Source organism: Oryzias latipes, chromosome 24, assembly GCF_002234675.1.
Source record: "Oryzias latipes chromosome 24, ASM223467v1".
In the NCBI taxonomy this organism is placed as follows: domain Eukaryota; kingdom Metazoa; phylum Chordata; class Actinopteri; order Beloniformes; family Adrianichthyidae; genus Oryzias; species Oryzias latipes.
In genome coordinates, this window is record NC_019882.2 from 8,579,568 (window position 1) to 8,601,538 (window position 21,971).

The window sequence follows — 21,971 nt, forward strand, 5'->3', positions numbered from 1 at the left end:
GTTTAATTAAAAAACGAAGGGAATTTGTGTCCTGCCAAAGTTAATTATGCATAACATCAACAATGTTATGCACAGACAAGTACTGATGTAAAGGATGGTTCATTAGAGATGACAAGGGGGGACATCTAATCTACAATGTGACATAAAATGAACATGACTTTAGGAAAACACATGCTGCTCAGTAAATGATTGGTTTTCTTGTTCTTTATTTTTAATTAGAGGATTGATAAAGATAAATGGCTGCAATCAAAAAAGCAAATGCTATTTTCAAACTAGGAATTCTCTGTTAAAAAAAAAGCCACATGCCGTGTAAACCTCTGGGTTTCTTAAATGTTTTAATCCTGGAAGAACACGACACAGGTGCAGATCCACAGATGTCTTGTTCCCTCTTAAAGGTTACCTGTTCTGTTAGAAAGTCTGCAGGCCGCTTCCAGCTGTGTGCTTTTAAAGATGGAGGCAGAAATGTTTTCTCCTCTGGATCTTCATAAAAATCCTGTACACACACACACAAAAAGAAGAAGCTTTCAAATATTATTATTAACAGATTCCATGTTTACTGTCACATTGTCTTCTTGGCCTGACAGAATGAAGAAAATGGCTGGGACAAAATTATGTCCAACTGTAAATACTTTAGCCTGGATATTTACAGCTTTGGGACGTTTTCTGGATTTTGTGTTGGGTCCTGAACTCCAATTCTCCTTGTTGATGTCGGCGTCGTTCCATTCAGGCCAAATGAAGGATCCGCCGAATATGTCAGCGTTTGACACAGACAACAACGTCCTGACAAAGAATATCCGGTTAGCTTAATTTCGCCTTTGACAGTATTTCTTTTATAAACCACACGTAGCTTTATTTTATATTTTAAGCAATTCCTAGAAAACGGAATGAAGTATAAATGTTTATATTATAATATTAAGCTATGTATATTGTTATTTTGACTGAACAATTTAAGCTAAAGCTAGTATGTGGGTGTCTGAAGTTACAAACAAGACAAACTTACTCCGTCTGCCGGTCACTAGAGGACATTTTACCGGTGGAAGACTCTCTTTTCTTTATGTGTGTACTAGACATCCCTTCAATAAAGTGTAAAGCCAACTAAAAATGTGTAAAACCCCTAATTAGAAAGTCTTTTTAGCTGCGGAGAAACTATCGCTGCTGAGTCAGTAAGTGCTGGCTTGTTACCTAGCAACCGAACACAAAGGGGGGCGGGGTGTAGTTAGGGGCGTGGCACTGTGGAGGCTTGAAGACCTACTCCGATAAAAATAGTGTTTTGACATGTTCTCGAGGTATTTTTGTCATGATAGAGGGCGTATATAAAGACAAATGACCTTAAACTAGCATTTCTCTGTATTTCTCTATTTAAATCATGATGAATCAGTAGCAGACGAAAATAAATCTGTTGGAAAGAGCTTGTGGGTGTGAAGAAGAAGCTACTACAAGCCACAAGCTCCCAGCTCAGCTCCATTCTGATGCATTCACTTGTAGACGACTAAATCTGTGTGCGTCCTCGTTTTCCTCGTCCGAGCTGCTATCTGGCTTGTAACAGATGGATGACGGGAAGGGAGTCAGGCTTGCTCCGTGCCAACAGTGCCACCTACAACTCAGAGGTGAATTTCTGATGAACTACCGCCACTCTGCAGTAGCTATGTTATGCAAAACAACAGTTTTCGATTTTGGCTAGAAATAAACATAAATAAAAGACCATCGAAACTCTTAAAAGAGATCAACAGATGATCGGAGAGAGAGTTTGATGGTGCAAAAATGAAAAATGTGTTTGTCAAACAGAAAAAAATATTGAAAAGATCCTAAAACAACACTACTTATTGACTTAATGTTATAAAAAACGATGTATGATTGATCCTTTTGTAAACATTTGATCAAATTGCACAATTTAATGACAACTACACAGCACATCATGTTAAAACGTTTATTTTAATAATGTACTGGAGAATGTAAACAAGTTAAAAACATTCTTTAAGTTTGACAGAATAACAGAATATGAATCCACTGTAAAAATAGGGATTCTTTATGCATTTATATGTCATGAGATACACAAATTAGGACACAAATCCACATTAAATGTGTACCTCACATTTTACTGATCAGTCTTAAGATAAAACCTTTGCAAACGTCTAATGGAGTACCTTTAGTAACTTTAAATGAAATAAAACTTTGTGCATCTCATTTGACTAAATGATCCACATTGTTATTAAAGTTTGAAGAAAAAAAAATTCGACATCACAAACTGTGACAGTAAACAAAAGGGACGTTGTAATAGGTTTGACAGGGAAGCCCAATTTTTTTTTAAAACATTTGAAGACAAAACACTTCAATTGTGCTGTAAAACATTATTAATTTTATCAATGGACAGACTCAAAACACACAAAAACATTTAAATTGTCAAGGAACACTTGGATGTCAAATAAACACACATACACAGGAGTGTACTGAGAGAATGTACAGTAAAGTGACGACCACAATGTTTCAGTATCTCTCAACTTGCGTTGAGTGGAATTGTGTGGGACCCAGGGAGAAGGAAGAGCTATGAGCACAATACAAGAGTTTATGATGGAACAAGGACAAAAGGATTCTCAAGATTGCAATAAAAACATCAAAACTGAAGCAATGTCAAAAAAAAAAGAAAAAAAGACAGAACTTGGATGTGCAGTTCAAATCGTGATGGGTGCAGAAAGAAGTCCCTGGTGCTTAAAAGACCCCAAAAAAAGTTCATTTTCCTCCTTGAGGGTACAACAGAGAACTAGAGCGACAGGCTGAGTGAACTCACTGGACCTTGCCAATGGAAGGCAGATAACTAATCTGAGTGAACAGAGTGTTAGCAACAGCCTGACTTGCTCTCGGCAGCAGCAGTCTTTGGGTCCAGTTTGAAATGGTCTCCGTTGCTCTCCTCTTGTGGCAAACCTTTGTCGTTAGCCAGGATGTGCTCTACCAGGAAACGTGCTGCATCATCCACGTTGATGTTGTCCTGTGGAATACGTCAAATATTAGAAAGTCGTCATAGACGGATGGTGGTACAGCATTTTAGAATGAACCAAAACCATTGACTGTATAAGAGAACTGGATTGAGTGACGTTGACTCAGACTGACTCAAACCAATCCCTGCTTAATGACTATGTCTGGTTCCTACATGGCGATGTCTGTATTGCGACTCTACTGACTTCTTTTGGAACTTAACCATTTTCTATGGGTGACAGTGAAGGAGCGAAGCAAACAATGAAAAAGCCAATGTGTCGTAATTCACAAATGTTACCAATTATTACATTTAGCTTTTTTTTTCTTTACATAAACAACAATATTTGTAATTAAAGTTTTTAGAGGTGTGCTTGAAAGATGGAATGATTAAAAACTACTTTAACAGGACTCCGAAAAGAAACAGATTAGCACTCAAATCGCAAACCAACACCCTTCACATGACGTAGCTCCAGGGTCCCAATTTCAGCTTCCGGTTATCAAGTCAACTCATTCCAATCACACAAAATCATGTTTTAAGGTCTGGTCTTTTAAAATATTTACTGGTTTGTTGAATTCAGAAGTTTAATGGACATAAAATTAAAAAAGGCTCAAACAAAACTGAAACCCTTGTGACCGTCACATCTCGGCAGAGCCGATGAACTAAATGAGGCGTTGGAGCAGGAAATCTGAAAGCTTCATTCCATCAACTGGACTTCCTCCTGCAGAGCCAAAATGTTTCAATCCTTATCTAAAGAACGTCTTCAGTCTTCGCTCAGATAAATCCAGTTGTGCGATCTAATCAACAGGGCAGGAAATAACCAGGCTGGGGTCTGTTGAGGAGCAGGCCAAAGAAACACAGTGTAATCTCACAGGCTCATTTATACAAAATGGTTCTCAGTGTAGTTTTCACACATTCCAAGGCTTACCCGTTACCCGTTTAACAAAGGTTTGTTGGACAAAGGTCCTATTTTTCCCTAGTAAACCTTTGTCCCAGGTTTACAGGAGCAGAGTTTTGTCAGAAGAGAAAGATAAGCCTTGATTTAGTGGTTTTTAAAGTCATAGAAGCTACATTTATGAGTAATACATATATAATTAATTAGATTAGCAGAAAGCATGAATCACTGACTGATAAGTTTATTTAATGCAACCTTCAGGTGATCCAGTTTGATTACGACTATGGCTTTTTTGATGTGCTTGTTTTTTTCACTACAAAATTACATATTTAAGATCCGATTTAACAGAGTTTTTTACATTAAAACATATGATATAGAAGGCTAATAAAAGATGATTTAATTGACTTCCATCATGGAGCAGCAGTTGTTACCAGACAAGCTGCCATTAGACTTCCTGAAACTGCATACATTTTAAGTGCGGATGCTCTTTCAGGGCACAAACTCAACTGTGGACAGAAAACAAGGACGATCTGACACCAAAAGCACAATGTGGCCTAAACAACACAAACATGCCATCATGTCATGCAATAATCACACTAAAAGTCTATTACATCTCTTCGACCTCTGATTCTCAAGCTTGATTTAAACTTCAGAGAGCTGTACTAATTTGCTTGCGTCGTGTGATCGTTCTTTTTTTTTATATATACATATCATCCACAGATGTTCTCCACAGTCACAGCGACATTAGCAAAATAAAGGATTTCTTTCAGATTTGCGAGAGAACATGAGAAAAAAATTACCACATTTAAAAAAATAAAAATTAATATTTACCACAATGTTCTCCATAAACCTCTTGACAGCATGCAAGCTTTCATCAAACCAATTAGGATCCACAATGACCTTAATTTAGCATCTACTTAATTTTTATTCTTTTGTCATTGCTGGAAATAAATTCAGGTGTAAAGGGGTTGACATCAGCCACACTTCCATGCGATCTCACATTCAACTAGCTTTTCAAAATACTTTTGGGTCAATGTCATGCATAAATGAGTGGCTCAGTTGGCTGCGTGTTGACTGGCGCTTTGGAAACCAGGGTTCCATTCTTAAAGGGCGTAAAGAGCTTCATCCACTGTGGGTCCTTCAGCAAGACCCTTACCCCTACTGCCTAACTGGCAAGTGTTGGTCCCCCTGTGCCAGTCCCCAGCCTTGATAAAATACAGGGTTTGTGTCAGGAAAGGCATCCAGCATCGTAAAGAAAAAATAATGGATTTTTAAAAACTTAAACTTCTGAAAATTCTGCCTTATTTCACAATGATTACAATGAGATTCCACAAATAAAGGAGACAGGCTTTCTGCACAGAAAAGAAGGGTTTCTTAGAAACATGTTCGGGATCACAATGTTTTTAGAGTATATTTAGGACAGACGATTGTCTCCAAAACAGATATTACACTCGTGTATGAAACAGGATCCATATGCAGCTCTATTTGAGTTGGGCCTCTGATTAGAACTCATACTTAAGTTCAAATCAGGAATTTTTAAGGTATACATTTGAGCAGAATAAAGATTAATTGCATTTTCTGAGGAATTTCACGATTTCTTTAGACAAGTTCAAAAATTCAGAGAACAAAGAGAAGCAAACATAAAAGAAATAAATCAATTCAAATAGAAATCTTTTTAGTAGTTTTGAAAAAGGAAAAGGTGAAATAGCAATGGTAAAAATGTGGATATTTCTAAGAATGTCAATAACAGTTTTACTTATCTTTATCCATCTTTATGAAGGTTTTAAACCAAATACATTGATGTCATATTTTATTTTTCTGCCACTAGATTTTTTTTAAACGTCTACAAAAAAAGTTTAAGGAATGTTTTTATAGCTAGTTTTTTGGTGGAATAAACTTTTAGATTACAATGTCAATTTTAAGCAATTATCAATTGTTTTCCCAAAAACTTAAGAATAAGATTTAAAAAAAACAGTTTTAAAAGAAAAGTTTGCTCAAATGGTTCCTTTTATGCACAGACTTCAAATTTTAAAATAAGGTCTAATTAAATAAGTGTAGTATTGTCTCCTATCATACCAAGTAAATGAATGTTCTGTGTATAAACTTAGACAAAAAAGACATTAAAAACTAGAGGGTTAGTTTCTCACCTTAGCCGAGGTTTCAAACCAACCCAGGAAGCCAGTGTCTTTGCAGAATTTGTCCATAAGGGGTGTGTTGTTGGGACTTTCCTTCTTCTGGTCACACTTATTGGCGAGAAGCACAGCAGGGATGGGGTTTCCATTGGTCAGCTTCACCTTACTGTCCAGGTCATGCTTCCACTTGGACACGGCTTCAAACGTAGCACCTCTCGTCACGTCGAACACGACAAATGCCCCAACGGCCTCCTTATAGTACACTCGCGTCATGTTTCCGAATCTCTCTTGGCCTGAAAAAAAGGGGCATAAAAAAGAGCAAATATGGTAAATATTTATAACTCGGCAAAAACTGGGATGATTGGCCCCAAAAGTATGGCATAAATGTAATTAAACATAAAACTAGATATTTAGAACTAGTTTAACTGTTAACTTTATCACAGATAAATTGAAAGAATGTATTTATAAAAGCATATATTTTACAAGGTAGCTACCAACAATCAAATTCCTCCAATGATTCATTAATTTATCAGAAATAATAGTTCAAAAAATAAAGAGCATTTAAAAGGCAACTCCACATTGGAATCCAGAATAGCCACAAGTAAAATATGGCTAGCTTTACCAACAACAAAACCATCAAAAGAAATGCACTTCTATAAATAAAACAGCTTAATTAACATCCAAACTATGAACACTCTAAATCTCGTCTATTGAAACATCTGGCATGGCTACAAGGACGTTTCTCTCTCTCTATTAGCCATTATGCCTACTTTTCAATACATAGTTTTATCAACAGAAAACACTGACAGCTTTTGTTAACTTTTGTTAAAGTTACATGTTAAGCCTTGTTTCCACTAAGTGGTGCAATCTGATCTGGTCTGGTCTGTTTTAGAATGGTTCTGGTAATATAGGTGAGCTTTTTTTACTCATAGTTGGACCGTCACTGCACATGCGGTGTGAAGTTTTCAACAACAACAATGGAGGTCATCCAGCAGCTTATTATTTCCCACTTGGCTTTAGGTACTTTGTAAATCCAAAGCATTTAAATTGTTTGACAGAAGATTGCAGATGGAGAAGAGAAATATAGCGGCTTTCTATGAGTTTTCTTTTGCCATTGTGACCTTCAGCCAATCAACGAGTTTCTACAGTAGCTTCGCCCTAACCGGTCCATTCCATTTTGCTGTGGACCTCCAACCAATGGGGGCCCAAAAATGGTACGATTCAGTCTGGCCTAATGGGTCAGTTTTATAATAGAAACACTAAAAATACCAGACTGGACTGGACCGGACCATAACATTCAGCTCAGCTTTAGAGTAATACTACTGTCACACCCAACAATACAGTAAAATGTGTTCTCCACGTGTGCTTGGGGAGTGGTAAGCTGCATTTCAAGCTGAACTCCAAACCATATAGGATGTTTAACCATCCAAGTGGAGCCCCTAGTGATGAGAATAAAGAAGAAAGGTATTAGGTCCTATTTTTCATTTTTGGTATAACCAGACCAAGGATTCAAAGCAGCAAGAATGATAATCCCATAATTAATAGGACTATCTAGGATCCCAAATGGCTGGAGAACTTCCCAAACTTCTAAGATGGTAGAAAACAGCATGCATCAAAAAGTTATCCTGCTTCTTTAATAGGATAGCGAACAAAACTCAACATCTGTGGAATTGTAGTTGAAATGAAGGAACCACAGGCAGAGGGTTCAAAGAAAGGTCAATCCATGAAAGCTACTGGACTTGACAGATTACCTGGGATAGTCCAAACCAGCTCATGTGGATTTCTTTTGACTTTTTTAAGTCTAGCAGACACAAACCATTCATTCTCACTGTATGAAGTCAGTGACCAACATCTGAGAAATGACTCTGAGGCATGACATTCCCACCCCTTCATATCACCTTACCTTCATGGCTAAAAGGTAAACAAAGGAGCCCAAAGTGATATGTGCCCACACTGCAACACCTCAGAGAGGGGTCAGGTTGCTCTTTTGTTCACCTCATCTCAGCATTTGATACAATCATTCCACCCAAACTGGTTGATAAACTGCTGGACTTTGTTCCATTAGCTCATGGATCAAACAGTTCCTCACTGCAAGTCAGAATAGACCCCTAACCTCTTCCTTCTCAATCAGTCATAGCACAAGCTCCCACGGGGGTTTGTGGACGTATGACTGTTGTCTACTCGTCCAGCAGCAACAGTGACTATGCTGGTGACGTCACCATCATCAGACTCATCCTAAGGGGGACAAATCAGCGTACAGAGTCGAGGTAGAGGTTTGTTAGAGCTTAGCGTGTAACAACACCGAACACCACAGAAATCAAGTAGATGGGTGCAGATTCAGAAATAGAACAAACACACTGAGAAAGGGTTTTTAAGCTGCTGGGAGTCCATATCACTGGATGCCCCCTGCCCCCTCTGGAAGATCTTGCCATAATTCATTACATCAGCGAAGCACAAAATATCACCAGTGACACATCCCACCTTTTTAAAATGCAGCCCTCTGGCAGGCGTTACTGAGCAGCCAAAACAAAAAACCACCGCTTCAGAGGGAGCTGGGCTTTACTTTGTAGGTTTGTTATTATTAAAAGCAGACATAGAGTTATAAAGTGAATACCTGCTTAGCGCACCAATTTGCTTTGCAAACTTATAAGTAATTCAACGTTTTTGTATTTTGATCAGCAAAAAGCATTTTAACCATGTTTAATGTGTAAAGAATGAAAAGGAGGATGGGAATAAAGACCAATCGATCAGGTTTTAACAACAACAAAAAGTCACAAATGTTGTGATTTCAAGAACAAGGACTGGTCTTTTCTGGTTTTTAAGCCACCAAATTAGATTTTGTCATTTTGGAACACATTGTTCCATTTTTTTGTTTTTTAATATATCAGAAAGCAAAAGGTAATACTTTTTACATTTATGAAGCCTTTTCAATGTAATTTAAAAGTAAAATAATTGATATAATATTAACATTAACTACATCTAAAAGATTTGGTCAAGAAAGATGACGCAGGATTTTTTAAACTTTTTTTTTCAATAAATCCTAATTTTCTTTGTGCAAACAGTAGTGATACAACTAGATCTATGCAAATACTGGCCTCCAATGATGTGTGACAGAATGCAAAAGTCTCAACACATGTTCATGCTCCACTGTTTTCATTTAAGAAAGCCTACAGGGCAGGTGGAACTGTAGAGTGTATTAGGCAGCTAATTCACAAAACAGAAAATGAACCGAAAAAAAAAGATTGTGGAAGTGTGAGTGCAGCTTCTCCCAGCATACTTTCACTTTATTGCCTGCCCAACCACGCAAGGAACAAGAGCGGTGTGGTGCAGTGCGGGTGTGAGAGCGAATACACTGTGGGGCCCACAGGCCTGATGGTAATTGCTCATAATTGAGAGTCTAATTTTGGCCGATATAACCCCAGGTGAATTCACCAGAGACACGACACACTGGGATAAAGAGCCGATGGACTGAAATAAGGATTTCATTTTGAGGCTTCTACAGCTCGTACGTCCAGAAAAGTGCAGGCCATGGCAGGGTACAGACAAAAATAAGGACCTCATCATTTTCAGGGCACTTTTTGACGTTTTAATGGTCTGACAGCCTCCACAATGACTTAACTAGAAGTGAACAGGTTTAGGAAGTTATCAAATAAAGGAAAGTCATTGTGTTTAGAAGGGGCATTTCAAAACTGGGTTAGCTTTTACAATGTGAACATAGGACCAAATGATGCGACTGACAGATGCTCTGATCTATTTACTGTCTAGTTGCTGATATTATCTAAAAAGCCTGGAATTGTTGGAGTTTAAGTGTATTTTGGTAGCGTCTATTTACCATGAACAACCTCACAATTTAATTTGAATCCTACATTAAGACCTTCAGAAAGGGTTTGGAGCTACCTTCCATGGCCATGTCTGCTTTATCCTTTGAGTGAAACTAGAACCAAGAACCATTCTCAAATCTGTTTCAGTCCTATTCTATTACTTCACAGGGTTCGCTGGATAATTTATCAAACGGCCAAACGTGAAGAATTCAACTTCACCTTATTGGTGTTTTTGAGTCTGTTGAACCCTATCAGCCATCTGTCTTCCTGTATATACCAAGTTCTCAAAGAAAGAAAGAGCCACCTTAAAATAGCACAATACAAAGTCAAAGTATTAACATGATTTTGATTTGATTGATTGATTGATTTCAAGCATTGTAGTCAAAACAATAAAGAATCAAACTCATTACAGAAATGATGACATGCAAAGATAAAAAAAACAGAAAGTAAAACCAAAAAAAGGTACTTTAAACACATCTGCTTAATTAAATCATTAACTAAAGTCAAATAGAGATTGACTTATTGCTTGAAAAGTGCAGTGGGAAGAAGCAAGCTTATTTCAAATATAACCATTTGTATCACATTTCTGAGAACCCTTTCATAGAACTTGGTCCATGTGTTCTACTGCCTGTAGTTCATTATCATTCCACTAGAGGCAGTAAAAGGGCTTTTCAAAACGGCTGCTTCTATGAAATTGCAAACACTTTTGGCTAATTTTGCTAATTTGTAAAACTTTATAGTGAGAATACCCATTTATTCTTATTCATTTTTAAATTGACTACTTGTTGCATCGAAAGGAAATTGAAAATAAGTTGATAATTGGCGCTTTATAAAAACAGTTACACCATGTTTAAAATATGTTGGTGACATTTGATACCGTGGGTAAATAAGGTGCTTTTTTCCTTAACGTGTCAATATCATTGCATCTTAAATTAGCAAAAAAGTTATCAAATCACCCAACATAGCATAAAAAAACATTCCAACCCCCCTCCAAATTTTTTTTATGTCTATTCTTTAACCCTTACAGGGTTAAGGAAGCTCAGTTGTACCAATGTTGCAACTTCCGCAGCTTTAAAAATGAGGAAAATCTAACAATTGAGCAAGCAGTTTAATTTACTGATATTTAGCATTGTGTAATTATTTATATCTTATTGAATTGCTTTTATGCCATATATTTTAATACAGTAGCGCAAAAGTAAAGTTGAATACTTTATTTGCTTTTGTTTTTACAACAGGGACGAACAAAATCATATTGAAAACATTAATGAGGGTCATATGCTGCTAACTCAATCAGCAGAACTCTGTAAGGGACTACATGAACAAATGATCATTTACTGAAATGCCGCAGACCATGAAGCTGCAGGGGGAAAAAACAAAGACGTGTCAAACGCACAACATGAGGCAACTGCCTGCAAACTATAGAGCCTGTACATCCGAGTCCATTCATCATGATGCTGGGCCCTGATGGAATTTTAATTGAAAAGAATTCAGTTCATGACCTTCAAACACAATTAGATGCTTATTGCAGCACATCAAACAGAAGCACTCGGTGAAACGCTTCAGTTCTGGGCACCGTGCTGTTTCTGTTTTGCGGCGCAAGAGAAGCAGATCCAAAGTGAAGTCTTGTTATCCAAAGACCCAGCAACCCCAGTTTCCTCCATGGCGGTGCATGCTTTTGTGGGCGGGTTACCATAGAAACTATCCAAGCAAGAAATTACAGCAGCAACAGCAGCCAGCTTCGTCTGTTAGGAGGCAACAGGCTGTGACCCCTCCCTCACAACACTGCTAAAATAAAGACAACGCAGGGCAACAATAGTGAAAAAGCAGCCCAAAGCACGACTCTGCAAAGCAGGACCGAAGAACACATGACTTTACATTCCTGTCCACAGCATGTGAGAAATGATTTACTACAGCTTACTTCTGCACCGAACAGGCTGCGAGCTAAGGGAAAATCCCAGACTTTAAGTGGAATTACCCTTCTCTTTCCCCTTCACCTTTTACTCAGACCTGCTGCTTAAATTAAGCTTTCAGAAATCAGGCCTCACAATAACAGAATCTGTTGCACAATATCAGATTTTTCTTTTGTTTGCTTTTTTAAGATTTGGGAAGTCATTTCAGCATGCCTGAACCAGTAATGAAATATGATCCAAATCTTTAATGGTTGCAAATATTACAAAACTGATCACTCATCCATTTAGTGGAAACTCCAACATAATTTCCTCACAGTTTACACCAAAGTGACACTAGTTTTCTATGCGTTATAAAAGATGGAAAAGTTTCATAATGTGAAATGGTATATTATTTAAAGTTATTACGGTAACTCATGTCAACAAATCTTGAAAACATGATATATTTCATTGACTTTAAATAAAACCACTTTAGTGCAAAACTGGTGCTTTTTGAATAAACTGTGTGTCCAGCATGTTCTATTGTGGGATCCAGTTTGAACATTTAAAAATTACACATTTGATTCCACAGTTGTTGGTGTCACCTTGAAATTATCTTAGTATTAATTTAATAAGAAACAACATTTAAATGAATGTGGTTTGGAGAAGTTTTCAATAAACAAAATAAAAAAATGTAGTCAAAATAATCTTTAAAATTCCTAAATTCAATTCTGAGATTTATGTAATTCTTCTCATTTAAAGATCAACTCCAAAAATCTTTTAAGAGATTTAAAAAGTGATCCCAGTGCTCTTTTAATACCATCGATCCATCCATCCATCTTCTTCCGCTCATCGAAGACCGGGTTGCGGGGGCAGCAGTCAAAGCAAAGATGCCCAGACTTCATTCTCCCCGGGTCCTGGGTCTTCCCCGGGGCCTCTGCCTAGTGGGACGCGCCCAGAACACCTCCCTAGGGAGGCGTCCAGGAGACATCTTAACCAGAAGCCCAAGCCACCTAAAGCGGATCATCTCGATGTGAAGGAGCAGTGGCTCCCCTCCTTGAACCTCAACCTTAACATGGTGGAGGGGTTTGAGTGCTCAAGTGATCTCAGGAGCTATGCTGTCTGGAGCTTCTGCCCCTGGTAGACACTCCCATGGCAGGGTGATGAGCTAGACAAAGATAGGTTCAGAACACCTTTTTGAAAAGTACGATCAAAGATCTCGTAACGTCACCCGGATCGGCATCACCGGAGCCACACCTCAGGCCAAAGGTTGGGGCACACAAGCGAGCGCCTGGTATTTGGGGCTCCTCTGAAGGGACCCCGATCGGGTCCAGCCTGAAGGAACAACGTGGGATCACTCTCCAGTGGTCCCACTACCTGCAGGTGAGCTCAAAAGGGGTCGATGCAATGTGGTTTGGGTGGCAGTCAAAGGTGGGTGCCATAGCAGCCAAAACCCTGGTCATGGAATATTTGGTCTTTTAATTTTAATTAATAATTAGATATTATAATAAAATTGCTTCTACATCACTAATCACAGCCATAAATTAATCCTATAAGGCTCCAGATTTTTAGGGGCATGATTGTTTTTTGAAAGAAAAAAAAACGCAACTTTTGAAAAGACTTTTAAAATACCCAATCAGAAAAACAATTTTGAGCTTGGATCATCAGAAAAAAATGTCACAAGAACCTGTTACAAACGACAAAAAAACAATTTTCATCAAAATTGGTCTTAAAAGGCAGATTCATTGTTGTAAGTTGTAATTACTTTTTAAAAATTGTATACATTTAATTACAGAACAAGCTCTTATTTTGTGTTTCCCCTATTCAAACAATGCTACCTGGGTAAGCGGGAGTTCAATATCAGCCGTTTCACTTAAAAGCCAACAGAGGATGTTCTTTCTGCAGCTCCTAAAAAAGTTAAATCTGCTAAAGTTAAAGACCACCGTGACCTTTGAGATTCCTAACCTTTGGTTGATCCTCACATCCTCTATTGTGTTCTGCTATGTTTTGTTACTGCTGAGAACAGAAGCAGACTGTAGCGTATCCCTCATATTGTGGAGCATGGGTGACCGGCTGCCATCTGCCATCCCTGCATGACCTCTACCTGTCCCAGACGACCAGTCAGGCAGGGAAGATGGAGGCCATCCATCCTTTTAAAATTGTCCCACCTCGCAGGTCTAAATACAGACTGCAGATTGTACAGAAAGTTACCAAACTCGTTTGTTCCTGTATATGTTCTTACTTTAATTATTTGGATTTTATAGCCATTTTTTTTTAAATTTTAGTAAGGTCTTTGTGTTGTCTTCTCATTTTACATTATATTTGATCCCAATTCAATTACTTTGATTATGGTATTTTCCTAGACCATTATTTAAAGAGGTAAATACGTTTAAAACTCAATTATGCTTACACCAAAAAGGGAAAAAATCCGGACAATATTTCAAGTTGGGTCAGGTTTTACAGATTTTTTTGTGTTTTGTATTTATTTATCGCAATTTTATGGCACCTCAAATGTAAGGACTCAGTAAGGACTGTTGAATATCAGCTGAAAAAAGCTACTGAGACTTTTTGTTAAGTTAAAGGTAAAAGGTAAGTTCAAACCCATCACTGGGATAAAAACCTAAATGTGCCATTGTGGTGGTTCATTTACGAGAAAATAGATACTAATGTTATGCACAACACCCGACTAAAAACACTAGTAATCAGAGCTGTGACGGTGTGGGATTTTTGATCACCGCGGTGATGAACTACCAGGGGGCGCGGTGTCGCGGTTAACCGCACGCCCTCCCGTCCCCGCCGAACACTAAATCCCCCGGCGGCCGCGTCGCAAATGAATACTATTACAACGCATAACTCTTTATTAACAAATAACAGTAATGACTAAGTACTACCTATTTAACTAATTAACTAACTATATAGGTGTTTTAGAATGACTATGTGTATGTGTGTCAGCGAGAGAAAGTAAATTATCAGCAAAGGTGAATGTGTTTAATGTGCTTTTTATAGTTCCAATCACGCACCACGCAGAACTTTCAAAAAAAACAACTATGAGGTATACTCATCACCGTGGTGATGCGGTGATCCAGTTATCGTCACACCCCCTATTAGTAATGCCTCTTTGCTTATAATATTGTCTTTTTGCAAAAATGTTATAGTATCTACATCTTAGCACAGTATCAAGGAAAGGCTCAACTATTTGACAAGATGGTCAAGTTCAAAGGAAAAGACCAAAGCCCTTCAAGATGAACAACAAATGTTCGACAGAACATGCGTAATAATATCTGACAGTAGAACAAGCCAAGCCCTCTCAGATCTTTGTCTTTTCTCAGTGTGAAGCAAACTCTTAAGAGGCAGATAAAATGGAGAGTTCAGGTTCCAACTTTTGGAAATACAATAAAAAATTGATTTTGAATTGATTAACTGAAAAATGTAAAAAAACACTACAGATTCCATTTGCCTGGGAACAGGATTGTTTAGAGCAAAACTTGAGAGGGACCATAATACCATAATAGGACCAGTTCGATCAGTCCTTTAACTAGGCAAAACAAAAAATACGAGACCATTGAAATCATGACGAATACCTTCCAAATAAAGCAACAGAGGGGCCTGTCTGTCGGTTTGTCTGCTCTTTAGCCATATTGCAATGGTCTATCCAAATTAGAATCCATTGCCACTATAGAGATTAACTTTATGACTGCTTGTTGAAACTAAGTATTTAACCTTTGACACCCGAGATGTCGTTGGGGATACCTAAATAACAGACACTCTTTGAGCTACAGTAACTAACTCTTCAACCATTGGCGCAGTCAATGGGAATCATCTGATTCTGACACGGAGAAAACCTACTTTTTATATCGGCTTTATACCAATATGCAACACATTAGCAACATAAAGTGTAGCTTCATGGCGCAAAGCTGCTTTTCTCCACCTCAGAATCGACAGGAATTACATCAATTGCGTGAACGATTACGGTAGTCAAAAAAATGTCAACACTGGAGCAAAAGCTTCGGTGTTCAGGGTTAAAACTGAAATGTAGTTTGTCATGTGCTAGTTAAACTGAACCAAAAAACCTGCTGGACCATTATTTCACTGGCAAGGTACCCTACAAAATATACAGTTTTTGCCAGTTGTGTCTATTCATCTAAGAAAAACCTTTAAAAAAATGTATTGACATAATAACATATCTACTGTTCAAACTTTTCTTCTGGTTTAACGAGAAATGGGTTTTTCTTAATCACAAAATCTCTGCAATTAACTACTAGTTTAAATAGATTACACTGTTATAAAACTAAAACAGCTGATGAAATTACCCAAAATGCATATTTAAAACTGAATACATTTTTGTGTGCTCATTGTATTGTCTTATCTCCCTTACAATCAAACTAATAATGACTTAGGGGGAAAAACTCCTTTAAGACACCCATACAGAATGTTTTTAGATAGGTAGTTTTGCTATTTGTACGTTAGTGACTCAAAATACTTCAAAAGTAATGTAGACCTATAGATAAATTGATATTGTTACAATGAGATCTTGTGTTCTTTTTAACTTCTCTTGAGATCATTCAGTGGAGACCTGCCTTCTGCACAGGAAAAGGTTAAGGAGTTGGAATACAGGGTCAAATCATGTGACGGTGGAACGAAACAAAAGACGTTGAGTGTTTTAGTGGGTGTTTAAGGAGGAAATCTATTAATGTTACTAAAGGTCTTCTTATACAAACCAAACTTATTAAAGTGTTTTATTTTAAATGTACAAAATGCATGCTTCTTCTACTCCCCACAACAGTGGGTAATCAACTTGTCTCCAGGCTTTAAAAAACCCCAATGACAAAGTAGCAATTCTGGGTGAAAGGGGGTTCGGTTCGCACTCTCTTCACACCAACTTCCTCCATCTTATCTAAGGCACTGATTACTATCATTCCCCCAAACTGTAATCACAACTGAGGTGGGTGTAACTTTAAACAGCTCAACGGCAGAATGAGATTTACTCCCCCTTTAGCTATAACATACTGGAATGGCGTAGAAACCATTTATTAATGGCCTTAATGACTTACCTTGAGCTTTTGCTCCAACACCCCCACTCTGCTACTTATTTTATCCTCAGATACCCGTCAGCAGCTTCAGTGTAGGTGTGAATAATGAAGTTTAGTATCTCTGTCATTTAACCCTAAATGTTCCAGGATGTCCAGTACCTTCAAGAAAAATGTACAAAGGTACCTTTGCCTAAATGAGTGTTTTCCGGCTGTTTGTGTGCTTTGGTGTTTTTTTCTCCTGGAATAAAGTGTTGTCTGGCTGTGACAGAAATGACCCTCCCTGGCGCTCAACCGCAGATGTCCCTGCACACTGAGCTGAAGTGATGGGACATTGCTGGGGGGCTGTCGGATCGTGGGTTGGTAGGTAGTAGCCTGCGCTGCCAATCAATCTGTGACAGACACGCAAGCTGTTGTGACGACCTCCCCAGCACCCAAATGTTCGCCCCCTTTCTGTCACCGCTGTGAGCGATAGTATAAATATAAGAACAGCAGTCTTCGAACCATCTGTCCTGATTATTTTTCAGCATATGAGGTCGGTTTGAGGCAAAGGATAGAATAGAACATCTCTACAGGCAGGCCATGTTTCCTTTTTCTTTGTGTCGGTGACAGAAAACACACTAACCAACATGGAAAAAAAATACATCTAGAGACCAACAAGCCCTCATGGGCATGCAAGTTCTCTTTCCCACTTCTCTACACTCTGAAGCCAAAGCAACTAGGATCCACGGTATTTAACCAAAGACGAAGTGTGAAAGAGCCAGATGAGAAGAACAAACAACTGTTTTTGGCAGAGATTATCTGAACAGAATGTACAAGAAACACTCTTCATTATTTGCAGCATGCTTTAATCACTTGCACATGGTGAATTTGTGGCCCTCGCAGAAGGTTTTGGGAAAATCTTGTTATGGGAAATTTTCACTACATTGCACAATTCATCTGGGCATATTGAACTCCCCGCTGTTTTACCCGCTGAGCTCACTGGGAGGATTGTGTACCTGTTTTTGCAGCCGATGCGGCAAGCAAAAAGTAAATTTAGTCGTGGAAAGGTCCAACAGCTAAAGTCTACCATGTCATTTTGATTTTATGCTCTAAGGATTCATGCAAAAGAAAAAGTCAAGTCTGTGTTTTGAGATTAAATACGTCTGACAGTAAAGCACATTGAGATTTTTGTTTGTGTTTTATTATTTTTTACTTTGAAATATTTTAATATCATTCATTGTGTTTTGGCAAATGTACATTTTGTAAAAAATAAAAATAAAAAAAATAAGTGTTTTACTAAATTAATGATTATTGACTTATTTATCTTACTAAAATAACAATTTCAAATGAAAAACTTCTTAAAATTTTTTAATCCAGTTTAATCTACAATAACTTAAAATATTTTTTCCGGTAGCATTGTTACATTAAAACAAACAAATAATAAAGACTAAGGTGATTTTAAAAATAGTTTTAATGGTATAAAATAAAAGAAATTTGGACTTCTTGTGTAAAATTAAACTCCCTCTTAACCCCAATAAGATAATACATTTTAGCAATAAACCTGGATGACTGCTGTAGGTACCTTGAGACCATTACTGACGAAAGTCTGGAAAAAGTATTAAATATGCAGGTTTTTACCAAGTGATTCTTCCATTTCTTGCATTTTTTTGTCTGCACCTAAATTAATTCTTTAATAAAGTAGTTAGGTTGGTCAACCCCAGATATAAATTACAATAAAAAATGAACCACTGCGGATTCAAAGTCCATTTTCATCTTCTTTATAACAACCAAAAGAAACTCTCTTAAAGAAATAGTCAAATGAAAAATATTTAAGACTAGTTCAAAGAGCTTAAATAGGAAAAAAATAAATAAATTAAAATAAAAAAAGGAAGGACGATAATCCAAACGGGGCTTTCAGTTCCACCGGGACATACAATGTCATATAACTCATAGATTTTTTTGTGAAATCCCTAAGTCCAGGTCTTTAAAAAGTTTCAGTCTTCCTAGTCTAATACCTACACTCAATTTTCACATTTAAATCTATGAAAATTAAGTGTCAATTTCTTGATTTTCAAAAACCTTAACACAAAAGTTCTTTCTCTACTGTAACTCTGAAGTAACTGAAAAACGGTGTGCCAAGTTTTACCCATTAAGGTGTTTTGGAATCAATAACTGCTAAAAAATAACAAAGTATTCCATTATTCCTGCTTTACATAAATAACTTGATGGAATAAAGCAAATAGAAAAAAAGCTGCTTTCCTCATGACAGAGGAGAATGCATGTATGTCCAAAGGCCCCCGTCACATGATTTTAACCCAACAAACATAAAGATAACCAGCATGAATGAGCCTCACGAGTTGCACCACAGCCAGTCAGCAATATTGTGACCAGTTTCACAAACCCTGACGTCAGTTGCGTTTTTTTTTTTTTTTTTTTGGGAGGAGGAGGGTGGAAAGGATAAATCAGATCAAAGTGGAAAAGACAGCATCTAATGGGACATTACTGATGGCATCACACCCTCATTCTTGCTCGCTGATCTGCAGTAACCTTGTCAGCTTGGCTGCAACTGGTGACTTGAAAGTTAGTCACTGGTTTCTCATCTTCACTCGCTTGTCCTTTCAAGCCCGTCAGTCACAGACTGCTCTGTTTACTGTGCGACATGTTTGTGTCTGCAGATGACAGATTTGAGGTTTGAGAAGGGCTGCCTGCCTCCCTGTGGGAACCTTAAACTCAAAGCAGGCAAGCTCTCGTTCCTTTTGCCGGGCTTTGTAAAGCTGCTGGAATGCATCACTGGCATGTGGACCAGTTTTAGAAACATTATGGAAAAGTGACTTAACTGGAATGCTCGGGGAATTACAACAGCTTTTGTGCAACGTTATGGTGACACTGCAACAATAAATAAAAGGGCGTAACTATCCCTGAAGTGCAAATCAACTCAATGCGAAATCATGTCAGATTACAACAATAATAAAACAAATAATAAAAAAAACATTACATTTTAGAAATCATAACAAAATTTTAAAAAGCAAAACAATTCCAAAAAAAAAATGAAACAAAATAAAACAAATACAATTTACAGAAATCAAAAGGAAACGTTAAACGACAAAACATAAGAAACCGGAAAGGTTAACTTCAATGGAACATTATGTTTTTCAATCGTTTCAACCAAAAGTTATTTGGCATAAAACGATATTGGACATGGTCCGCACTAATCATAAAACTAGTATGCAAACATTGAAGACGCCTTTGGGGAAAAAAAAAATCAACATTGTTTTTTTTTTTTTTTGGAAATATCTTTTGTTTTCTGAAACATTTCATTTTTATTTCACATGCTTTTCTTTCTTTTCTTGTGTTTCGGTTTCTGGAATTTTGTTTCTAAAATGTAAAGTTGTTTTTTATGATTTGTTTTTCTTGTTGTTTTTTTTTTGTAATAATGATCATAAAGTACAACTACAATCATCTCATGATCATTTTTTAAAGCATTCCCAGTGGTCTTTTAGTTATGAATATACAGGTTTTTTTAGCCAAAATCAAAAAACTTGTGTTATTTTCTAGGACATAGAGCAGCAGTAGTTCATCGGAAATTTGTCTCTGAGTTGTGGGCAGGACTGGTGGCACAAAGTGAGCGTGTCCACCCCCACTTCCCATCATCCCTTTGTTCACACCACCTCTTGCTAGCTTACAGCCCCTCACACCCCCAACCTAACATTGGTGGTGCAACAACTATCCAGCCGTACAGTTTTGAGCCAAATACAGCTCAGACGGGGAAAAAATACATCCATGGATCTATTTGTCTGCTGACTGGAACGCCTACGTCACTGCAACAGACTTACTTTTTTCTAACTGCATTTTTTCATCTGCTCCTGATCTACAAAAAAGCAATACTCAGAAATGCAAATCTAGGGTTACATTTCTTTATGCACGTCCTCCATCACGAGAAAAACGCTGCAAGAACGTGAGAAAACCCCGATTTTCATTGGAGTCGGTCTTTAATGGGTTTTTGCACTTCACGGCCACCGTACAAAAGACCCATAACATTTGTTTTTATAGACAAAATTGCTTCATCTGACGGAATGTGGAGAGGCGGAGTTCAAAACAACAACGTGACTTATATTACACTACCAATCATGAGCAGCAGTGATCAGAAAATAGACACAAAACTGATCTTATCTGAAGGTTTTGTGCGCAACAAGAACTGAAACCGTCTCATTTTCGGTGACCATCATGACAAAACTTTCATGATGAAATCTCTCAACTTTTATTCTGAAAGTTAACGTTTTCCCCCTCTTCTTTTTCACCGTGTCTGTCTCGTGTGTAAAAAAATCACATGACCGGGTCTGGCTCCTTACCTGCGATGTCCCACAGCTGTAACCGGACCAGTGTCTTGCTGTCCCAGTTGATCACTTTGAGAGCAAAGTCGACCCCGATCGTCGCCCTGTAGTGCTGCGAGAAAAGCTGATGCACGTAGCGTTTGATGATGCTGGTTTTGCCGACCCCCAGTTCTCCGATAACCAGAACCTTGAACAGATACTCCTTGCATTCAGACACCGAACCTCCGGCCATGCTGGAACTGACGACAAACAAATTGTGGGGCCGCTTCTGCTTTTAGCTCATGTATGTGTGCAGTCAGGAGCGAAAGACGACTGTTAAGAAGGGCCAGGCCGCCTGAGAGCCGATAGGAAGTAAAGAGTTGTTGTTTCTTATTTCCACTACTTTCTAATCCTCCTGGCTCCTCCTGCACCTCCTCCGTCCACCGCCACACAGAAAGCACATGATAAGTCATAGGACCCGGAAATGTCAAGCAAAACGTCTGTCTGCTGCCGGTATGGCAAGCCGTCAATATCAAAAGTTTCCTCAAATTTGCGCATTTAACTCGACATGTTCACCACGTTACAAAGTGGAAGGAAGTGACTTGTTTCCCTCTTCTGACAAGCAAAAAATAATTTAAAAAATGCTTAAGGCATTTTTAGTTGGTATTAGAAATTGTCTAAACATTGCAATTTTTAACCAAAAAAATAATGATTACTTGTAGTAAAAAATTAGTAATAATAGTAAAAAATGTTTTTTTTTCCATTAATAAAATTTCGATTAACAGTTATTTAGTCCTGAAAAAGCCTAAAAAGAAAACAGATGGCTGTGTCAGATTTCACTGTTTACTTAATGCATTGAGGGCATGCGCGATTTTTGTGGTGGTGTCCTAATTTATACCTCCAAAATCCAGTGCCCTGGAAATTTCCCAAAAGTCTCTGCAAAAAAACAA

At 37.8% G+C, this 21,971-nt stretch overlaps 2 protein-coding genes across 6 annotated transcripts in view; both read right to left on the bottom strand.

Moving 5' to 3' along the window:
- Positions 1-1,205, bottom strand: part of adgb (androglobin) — a 29,065-nt gene extending 27,860 nt beyond the window's left edge. For 2 of the 5 annotated variants that reach the window (XM_020714580.2, XM_011491636.3), the window contains exons 1-3: positions 1,001-1,202; positions 648-780; positions 401-493 (exon numbers count right to left, since the gene is read on the bottom strand). In XM_020714580.2, the coding sequence (XP_020570239.2) occupies positions 401-493; positions 648-780; positions 1,001-1,071 (297 nt within the window). In that variant the 5' untranslated portion in view covers positions 1,072-1,202. Of the gene's footprint in view, positions 1-400; positions 494-647; positions 781-1,000 lie in introns of all 5 variants that reach the window. The other 3 variants (XM_011491638.3, XM_020714581.2, XM_020714579.2) reach the window with 2 other exon arrangements.
- Positions 1,206-1,913: 708 nt separating this feature from the next.
- On the bottom strand, positions 1,914-21,491 carry rab32 (RAB32, member RAS oncogene family). Its single transcript, XM_004083496.4, has 3 exons — positions 21,061-21,491; positions 6,011-6,288; positions 1,914-2,983 (listed from the first exon to the last, which is right to left on the bottom strand). The coding sequence occupies exons 1-3, from the start codon at positions 21,272-21,274 to the stop codon at positions 2,834-2,836; spliced, it is 642 nt and encodes a 213-aa protein (XP_004083544.1). The 5' UTR covers positions 21,275-21,491; the 3' UTR covers positions 1,914-2,833.
- Between the last annotated feature and the right edge of the window lie 480 nt (positions 21,492-21,971).